Source organism: Canis lupus, chromosome 22, assembly GCF_011100685.1.
Source record: "Canis lupus familiaris isolate Mischka breed German Shepherd chromosome 22, alternate assembly UU_Cfam_GSD_1.0, whole genome shotgun sequence".
Taxonomy (NCBI): Eukaryota; Metazoa; Chordata; class Mammalia; order Carnivora; family Canidae; genus Canis; species Canis lupus.
This window is the reverse complement of record NC_049243.1, coordinates 38035278-38045106: the sequence shown is the minus strand read 5'-3', so window position 1 is coordinate 38045106 and position 9829 is coordinate 38035278. Positions and strand designations below refer to the sequence as shown.

Below are 9829 nucleotides of genomic sequence, written 5' to 3'. Positions count from 1 at the left end.
GCTCGAAAATCCATATCTTTAAAGCAATTATTCCACACTATGGATATGAAAACTTTATGAATTTGAGCGCATAACTGGAGACAATCATTAAATAATAATCCAATTGGATATTATCCCATTCTAATGATTTAACCTACATAAAGTCTCTTTTTTAAAAGTAGCTTTTTCTTCCTGGAATGATCATATTATACAGGTAGCCTCTAGAACCTATAATCAAAGTTGTTTCTAAACAGAATATTTCAAAATGAATAAATAATAGCATCTAGTATATTCGTTTTGGATGTGAAAAAGTTTGGGTACTTATAATACAAGTAAAGAGAAATGATTTTTTTAAACACAGGCATTTTGGGAAATAAGGAATCTGACAGTTGAATGTTTTATTAGTGATGATTCAGAAACTTTTGAGAGTTGAAGAAACAAGTAGCTTTTTAAATAGAAACTTTTTGGGAAAAAATGCTCTCTCCAGCTAGTACCATAAAAACTAGGATATTGTAATTTCTACATACTCATTCAACTTGTTTCATTTTACCTGAAAAGACATAATTTCAGATTTTTGAGAGTGTTTGATTAAGGACAATCATCCATAATAAATCTTGAATATGTTTTAAAGTAATCATATTGCCACTCCAAATAAATATTATCTTAACTGCAAAAGAACCTTATCTCTATCTCATTACTGAACTTTAGCTGTAGGGAAAGAAATAATGAAGTATATGACTTAGAGTCTCTGGCATGAGGCTTTTCAAAAAATATAAATGGTGAATATGAAAATGCAAACATTGCAGGAAAGTAGTTCATGTTAACATTTTAAAAATTAGTGCACCATTTCAACTACAAATACCAGTAAAAACAGAAAAAAAAAAAAAAACAACTAAACCTGAAGCAACTACTCTATAGGCAGCATGCTTGCAGTTTTTCAGCACACTTGTGCCTACAGTACAGTACTGTGCTAGCTGAGAATATAACATATTGTGTTATTTAGTTTGCTATCCAATACAAAATATTATACAACATTTAGAACAGTGCATAATTATTGACATCAAAATTTACTTGCACTCTCTTTGGTATTAAAAGGGAGTGGAAAGGCCTTTTGCAGAAAGAGGAGGAGTTGAACGGTCCCAAGGTGGAGCTGTCTCTTGTGTTAAATGACACTGGCTGAGTAAAGCTCTCTGCTAGGGAAGGGCTTAAAGGCTGAGTCAAAAGCCAAGAAGTCTCTTTATTTACGCCTACCTCCCAGCCCTTGGCAATCTGACTAATAACAAACTGAGCTAACAAGAAAGACTAGAAAGGGAGGAAAGAAAACACTGCTGCAGCTTGGATCTACAACCAAGAAAGCAAGAGTGATCAATGCAGCTCTGTGAAACATCTTGTTTATTTACTGCTTTCAGCAGCTTGCAAATGGTTAACTATATGCAAAAAAGTCAGCATAGCTGTGAAGTATGCCGTGAATTTTAATTGCGGAGAAAAGGCAACTGCTTCAGGATGATCTAGTATGCACTCTGCCTGAAATATTTTCAATGAAATGCTCAGCATTTAGTCTTTGAGCAGAGCTTTTCAACTTTATGAAGCAATGGGACCTGCCAAAAAGTGACATTTGAGAAGAAAGTACGTAGTGGTTGGTGTTTTCTTTTTTAATAAAGAATCTGAATTTACTTTGAACATCTCTTCCAGCTGTGCATTACAGATAACGTCAGGAAGAGTCTCTGCTTTACAGGTAAGATGAATGTTTCCAGGCTTTTCTAATATCTATCTTTGCATTATCTTAAAGTGATTGAATTTGTATGTTTGTCCTTTTAAAAAAAATAACTTTGCATTAAAAGCTATCCAGTTTCATTCTTACTCATTGGCACAACTAATGCTGTAGCAGATGCCTGTTTTCTCTGAGCAGGAGACAGTCCAACAGCTGGCTGTACAGAAGAATAAATAAGATGCCACTATTTCTTGCATAGCATGCAGTTTGTTATTGGAAACTAAATAATGTGTGCTTTCTGAAGGGAAGATGACTTCCAAACACCATTATCGAATTTAAAATATAGGCAGTATATTAAGATTCTTGGTATTTTGTATGCCACTTTTATTATTTCCTGACTTGAAAATATGTTTTCTGAATACATGTAAATGGAGATTTTTGACCTCTTTAATATTGGATCAGGTGTTATCAATACAGGACCGGTCTTCAAATTCTAGTCTAATTTCTAGTCTTTTCTTCTGAAAAGACTAGAAACTGTTCCCTAGAACATTTTGAGGAACAGGAAATGAATAGAAGATTAAAAAAATAACTAGAGACTGTCATCTGGAAGTTATTTACTATTTTCTGAAGATGCTGTGTCTGGTGAAGTGAATAATATTCTTTCTTGGTAATCTATGAGGAAGTACTTTAGTGTTTGTGGAAGCTAATCCACAAGTTGAGGAGTTCAACTATAAACTGTTGGATTCTAAGCATAGACTCAGCTTTTCGAAATCAATTTCCCTATGGAAACATTTAGACTGCTAACTTTCTTCTGTATAGAAAGGCTACACTGTTCTATTTCTTCCGTTGTCTTTTGCCAATCAGAAACTTTATACTATACATGTTTTCAATGCAACAATGTATTTTCATGGGATGATTTATTTTTCATGATTAATGATTGGGTTTAGGGATATTCTATCTGAATGTGAATTTTAAGTAGATTCAAAATTATTTTCACAATCCATTAAAAAAATAAATAAAAGCAGATACCATTTGGTAAAGTTGAGGAGTTTTGAGATATGGTGTTTATTTACCCTTAAATTCAATTTATGCAAAATTAAGATACACTAAAGGAAAGAAATGCAATTAAATATAATGAAGTTATGTGTATTTATCTAGTCACTGCCGTCACCTCAGAATTAGAAAAAAAAATGCTCTTTCAGATACATGTTTTAAATTTTTAGGGATTTGGAATATTTGATATGGTTAATCTGAACTGTCATTTTTTATTTACCAAATTAGAGGTACCTTCAAATGTTTTAGTGTAGTACAGTTTGTTTTTAAGTTCATTGTTTGTGACTTTAAGACTTATAATAATAAGGGAGATCTACTGCTTAATTATGTGATGACATTTAGTGCCCTAAAGCCTGTTTCAAGTCCTTGTTAGAAAGTCATTTGCTAGAATTTTATAGGAGGCATTGTTTATTCTTTCATAATAGCCAGAAATGTGTTTTAAAGCTCAGTTTTTCTTCTTTAGGTTTATGATACTGATGTTATTCATAACAGAATTTAAAAGCATCAGGAAATATCCTACCTTTAGAAATTCAGCATAGAGTATGACAAGTGAAATTTTAACAGGTACTTTTAACCATATATATCTAATACTATCAAGCTTATACATACTTCCCTGGACAGCATAGTTAAAACTGACCTCCTTAGTAATCTGCTTTCTTACATGGTCAGAGACTTATTTTCCCAAGGTTTTTAATTAGATAATAAAATTGATAAGTATCTTGAGCCAAACTCAAAGCAGGTTAAAACACCGACACATTTATTAGATGTCATATTGTGACATCCAGTTCAAAAATATAAATAAATAAAAGAAATGCATTATGTAGGCACACATGCATAGATATATACATGCATGTAGTTTTTATAACTTTTTCTAACATTTTTGTATCCCCTTCTGTTTTCTTGGCTTCTGGCTAAAACCATGTATTTGTCTTATACTGTAATCCTCTAGCCCTAGATTTACCAACTTTTTGGTTAAAAAAAAAAATCAAGGTCTTTGCAAATATACACCTTTCCATCAAATCAAGGTATCTATGGTCCAATTATTAAAATGCAGTTTATTTGGCAAATGTGAACACCACTGATAATACAATATTTTAAATTCTCCTTTAACTAAATTTTATCACAGTGCAAGTTAAAGATAAACCAAAACATGCTTGCCATAGTACTAGAAAATGATAAAAGAAAATATAGATGCAGCATGGTATTCATATTTTCAAAGTGATTAATATTTTTTTTCTTTTTAGAGGAAACCCTCTTATTTTATAATCACCAGGTTTATCTCTTTCCTGCTTCTGCCCACTAAAGTGCATTGCTGTTGCATTTTTGTTTTACAGAATCAAATTTCATCACATGACAACATGAAGCTGTGGATTCATCTCTTATATTCATCTCTTTTTGCCTGTATATCTTCACAGTCCCAATCTCCAATGTCCTCAGCCAGAGGTTCTTGTGATTCTCTTTGCAATTGTGAGGAAAAAGATGGCACAATGCTAATAAACTGTGAAGAGAAAGGTATCAAGAAGTTATCCCAAATAAGTGTGCCGCCATCACGACCTTTCCACCTAAGTTTATTAAATAATGGTTTGACAATGCTTCACACAAATGACTTTTCTGGGCTTACTAATGCCATCTCATTACACCTTGGATTTAACAACATTGCAGATATTGAGACTGGTGCATTTAATGGCCTTGGCCTTCTTAAGCAACTTCACATCAATCACAATTCTTTAGAAATTCTTAAAGAGGATACCTTCCATGGACTGGAAAACCTAGAATTCCTACAAGCAGACAACAACTTCATTACAGTGATTGAACCAAGTGCCTTTAGCAAGCTCAACAGACTTAAAGTGTTAATTTTAAATGACAATGCTATTGAGAGTCTTCCTCCAAACATATTTCGATTTGTTCCTTTAACCCATCTAGATCTTCGTGGAAATCAGTTGCAAACATTGCCTTACGTTGGTTTCTTAGAACACATTGGCCGGATATTGGATCTCCAGTTGGAGGACAATAAGTGGACCTGTAATTGTGACTTATTAGAGCTAAAAATTTGGTTGGAAAACATGCCTCCACAGTCCGTAATTGGTGATATCGTATGCAACAGCCCTCCGTTTTTCAAAGGAAGTATACTAAGCAGACTGAAAAAGGAATCAATTTGCCCCACTCCACCAGTGTATGAAGAACACGAGGATCCATCAGGATCATTACATCTGGCAGCAACGTCTTCAATCAGTGATAGTCGCATGTCAACCAAGTCCACATCCCTTTTGAGACCAGCCACCAAAGCACCAGTCTTGATACCCTATATTACAAAGCCATTCACTCAACTTCCAGGACCCTACTGTCCTATTCCTTGTAATTGCAAAGTACTATCCCCATCAGGACTTCTGGTACACTGTCAAGAGCGCAATATTGAAAGCTTATCAGATCTGAAACCTCCTCCACAAAATCCTAGAAAGCTTGTTCTAGCAGGGAATATTATTCATACATTAATGAAGTCTGATCTAGTGGAATACTTCACTTTGGAAATGCTTCACCTGGGAAACAATCGTATTGAGGTTCTTGAGGAAGGATCATTTATAAATCTAACAAGATTGCAAAAGCTCTATCTGAACGGTAACCATCTGACCAAGTTAAGCAGAGGCATGTTTCTTGGTCTCCACAATCTTGAGTACTTATATCTTGAATACAATGCAGTTAAGGAAATATTACCAGGAACCTTTAACCCAATGCCTAAACTTAAAGTCCTCTATTTAAATAACAACCTCCTACAAGTTTTACCACCACATATCTTTTCAGGGGTTTCTCTAACAAGGATAAACCTTAAAACGAACCAGTTTACCCATCTCCCTGTCAGTAATATCTTGGATGACCTTGATTTATTGACTCAGATCGACCTTGAGGACAATCCCTGGGATTGCTCCTGTGACTTGGTTGGATTGCAACAATGGCTACAAAAATTGAGTAAGAATACAGTAACAGATGACATCCTCTGCACTTCTCCAGAGCACCTAGACAAAAAGGAATTAAAAGCACTAACTAGTGAACTTCTTTGCCCAGGTTTAGTCAATAATCCATCCCTGCCAACTCAAGCTAGTTACATAATTGTCAGCGCTCCTACAACCACAACTACAGCTGATACTATTTTAAGATCACTTACTGATGCTGTACCACTATCTGTGCTAATACTAGGACTGCTGATTGTATTCATAACCATTGTGTTCTGTGCCGCAGGGATAGTGGTTCTTGTTCTCCACCGCAGGAGACGATACAAAAAGAAACAAACAGATGAGCAGATGAGAGACAACAGTCCAGTCCATCTTCAATACAGTATGTATGGCCATAAAACAACTCACCACACTACTGAAAGACCGACAGCATCACTGTATGAGCAGCATATGGTGAGTCCCATGGTTCATGTCTATAGAAGTCCATCCTTTGGCCCAAAGCATTTGGAAGAGGAAGAAGAAAGGAATGAGAAAGATGGAAGTGAGACAAAACATCTCCAAAGAAGTCTTTTAGAACGGGAAAATCATTCACCACTCACGGGGTCAAATATGAAATACAAAACCACAGACCAATCAACTGAATTTTTATCCTTTCAGGATGCTAGTTCATTATATAGGAACATTTTGGAGAAAGAAAGAGAACTTCAGCAACTAGGAATTACAGAATACCTAAGGAAGAACATTGCTCAACTGCAGCCTGATATGGAGGTACATTATCCTGGAGCCCATGAAGAGTTAAAATTAATGGAGACACTAATGTACTCAAGGCCAAGGAAGGTATTAGTGGAACAGACTAAAAATGAGTATTTTGAGCTTAAAGCTAACCTACATGCTGAACCTGACTACTTAGAAGTCCTGGAGCAGCAAACATAGATAGAGAGATTGAGGGCTTTTGCAGAAATGCTGTGATTCTGTCTTAAGTCCAATCTTGTAAATAAGTGCCTTACATGAGTGTGTCATCAATCAGAACTAAAGCACAGCAGTAATACTATTGGGAAAAAAAGAAGAAAAAGAAACTCAGGGATCATTGGGAGAAGCCATTGCATTGTCTTCAGGCAATTTTGCCTGCCCCCAGTAAAATAAATCCTTGCATGTAAATCATCCAAGGATTACAGTGATATTTCTTGGTATACTTAAAAGTGTTTCAGAAAAGTCCTCTTGCACATCTAAAAGGGTTGAATATTTAAGCAACCGTTATTTCCTTGAATTACTTTACCAGTGGATGAAATAGAATTGGGCTTTGTCACTTAAAAGTTATACCTGTATATGTAGTTATAATATATAAGGAGTATATTGTTTATATAATCAGTATATACCACAAAAATGTACATTGTCAGATACACCTAATTTTCTTGTGATAAAGGCAAAAGGAACTGGAACTTCAAAATTATGACTAGTAATAGTAAAGAAAAAATAGGAGGTTGAACTATGTAGGCCATGAGTGGCCCAAAACTTTGAACATTTGAGGGTTAGAAAAATGTCACTGCTATGCTATGAATTTAAAAATAAGGATGATTAATAGTTCAGGTGGATGAATAAGCAAACTTTTTTGGTTTTTCTGCACATTTTGTGTGGACAATCTTATTGTCAATGCTGCTGTGAATTAAGGTATGTCATTTGTGCTCAAAGTTTGATTCTTATTCTTGGGATGTTTTAAAAATGCTACTGATACTCAACTGTAAATATGATTAGTGCATAAATTAAGTTTGGTTTCTTTCATAGCATTAATCCTTTATAAATTTGAATGACCATGATAGAAATATGTTTCTTGTGGCAAGTAATAATTCACAGGTATAAAACAAATAGGAAAAATTGTGTTTTTAAAAATTTGTATTGATGTAAACTGATAGTTGCCATAAATTAGTAGCAAAAGTCACGTCTAAGGGTAAGTGGTTAAGTTGTCTCAAGAGTGGGACAATGTAGCTTTATTTTACAAGAAAGTATAGCTAGATTTCTATGAACTATTTATTCTGTACAGTTTTGTATATTTTTGGTTCACAAAGGTAATTATTCTTGGGTGCCTTTCAAGAAAATTAAAAATACTGCTCACTACAATAAAAATAAAGTGAAAACTCTCTTTTTAAATGAACTTTCTTCAATTAGTCTGATCTCTAATTCAATCAAGTCAGAATTAACATACACACGCATGCACTCATGTACATGCCTGAGGAGATTTCTGTTTTTTTTTTTTTTAAGATATATTTATTTATTCATGAGAGACACAGAGAGGGGCAGAGACACAGGCAGAGGGAGAAGCAGGCTCCATGCAGGGAGCCCGACGTGGGACTCGATCCCAGGTCTCCAGGATCATGCCCAGGCCAAAGGTGGCACTAAACTGCTGAGCCACCCAGGCTGCCCTCTGTTTGCTATCCATACAGAAGCATCTTGTTAACCATCTGTAAAAAGGCCACTGAGTGTCTGGGTATGATTGACAGGGAGCCAGACTTAAGTCTGGCAAGTTGTCCTCCCTTTCCCCCAAATCATTTTCCCTCGCAATACAAATGAAAGTGATTTATTTTTCTTCTTTCTAATTATACAATCAATGATACGGCAGATTTTCACAAGGCAAAATGGAATTAATCAAGGTGATCTTGTTCTGTTTTCTGAACACCATGAAGATACTTGGACAGAGTTAGGAAGGAACATAGTTTCAAGTTAGACAGGACTTTCTTTAATTTGCTTACTACTATTTTAGTGAGTCCTGAATGTTCTACTAAATGTTTTGGTTTCCACGCAACTGTGCAATACTAGCAAATCATACATGACGTTCTGGATTTTGAATAAGAAGGCTTTCTGTTTAAAAACAGTAAGGGGTCTGTGTTGCTTGATATGAGGATGAATTATGTGTCTATTATGAAGTCATATCACTAAGTTTTCTTTTAAATAATTTTATATATTAATAGAAAATAATCAATAATTATGTATTAAAAGGTTGAGAACCTTAATTTCTCCATTAATGCCCAAGATTGGAAAGAACAAAGATGAGAATTCCTTTTAAAGTTACACTTACTAAGGGGAAATCTGTGTGCACATGGGTTGCTATATATATTTCATCCACTAAAAATTAGCACGATAATAAGTAATAAATACTACAAGACATGTTTTTAAAAGTTACATTCTAAAGAGAAGAATAAAAGAAGACCAAATTTCATGTTATTGCACTTCTGTTCACTAGGGTGTCTGCCTATATTTTCTGAATCCAATCAAGAGTATAGAGGTATTAGAAGGACTTAAGAAATCCCCATGCCTGGAGGACCCTTGGAATAGATCCATGAATGCAGACAGAGACATGTCCTCAGGAACACTCTTCTCCTTTGGGTGGAGGAATTTTTTTTTAAATCTTTATTTATTGTTAGAGACATATCCTCAGGAACGTTCTTCTCTTTTGGGTGGGGGATTAAAAAAAATCCTTATTCATTATTAATTGTCTAAAGTAATAGTATTCACTCTCCAATTTATATCAAGATGGAAGAGAGTTGTTTATGAAGTCATGTAAATATATTCTCCAAATTAAATATAACTGCAAAACTAAAAACCCTATGGGAATCTGGATATAACTTATAATGATGTAGACATCATTATGGTTTTCTAAAGTGTAGCAAATTTTAAAGGCTGAAATATTTCATTCATGATGGGACCTTCCGGAGCAATTTGCTTCCCTATTGGAAGGAGTTGAGAGTTGAAAAAGCTGTTGATAAAAAAAAAAAAAAAAAAAAGCTGTTGATGGTCTTTAATTCTTAATAGGTCTTGTGACCTGTGATAATCACTCAGAACTTTGATGATTTTACCTTCATTTTCTATTTCTTCTCACTCCCACTAACAATAAATTTTATTATAGTCTTTGATTATTTACTTAAGTGGACAATATGGTTTCTTTCTTCCACTAATTATTAGATTCAAAGTCCCAAGTCTGAATTCAGTACCCCCAACCTTATTCTGATGTACCTCACGAGGCACTCTAACAAGTAAACAAACTTACAGTTATTCTAATTTTTCTTGATTTATATAGAAGTTGTATTTTGCTCATTGCATATCAGGGCAAGTTCTGATTCATGTCTGAGTCTTGAATTTTTGTAGT

At 34.4% G+C, this 9829-nt stretch overlaps 1 protein-coding gene across 1 annotated transcript; it reads left to right on the top strand.

Annotated features, from left to right (window-relative positions):
* Positions 1-1155: 1155 nt before the first annotated feature.
* SLITRK6 (SLIT and NTRK like family member 6) lies at positions 1156-8902 on the top strand. Its single transcript, XM_038569862.1, has 2 exons — positions 1156-1714; positions 4078-8902. Exon 2 carries the CDS (start codon positions 4102-4104, stop codon positions 6622-6624), a length of 2523 nt encoding a protein of 840 aa, XP_038425790.1. The 5' UTR covers positions 1156-1714; positions 4078-4101; the 3' UTR covers positions 6625-8902.
* Positions 8903-9829: the final 927 nt, after the last annotated feature.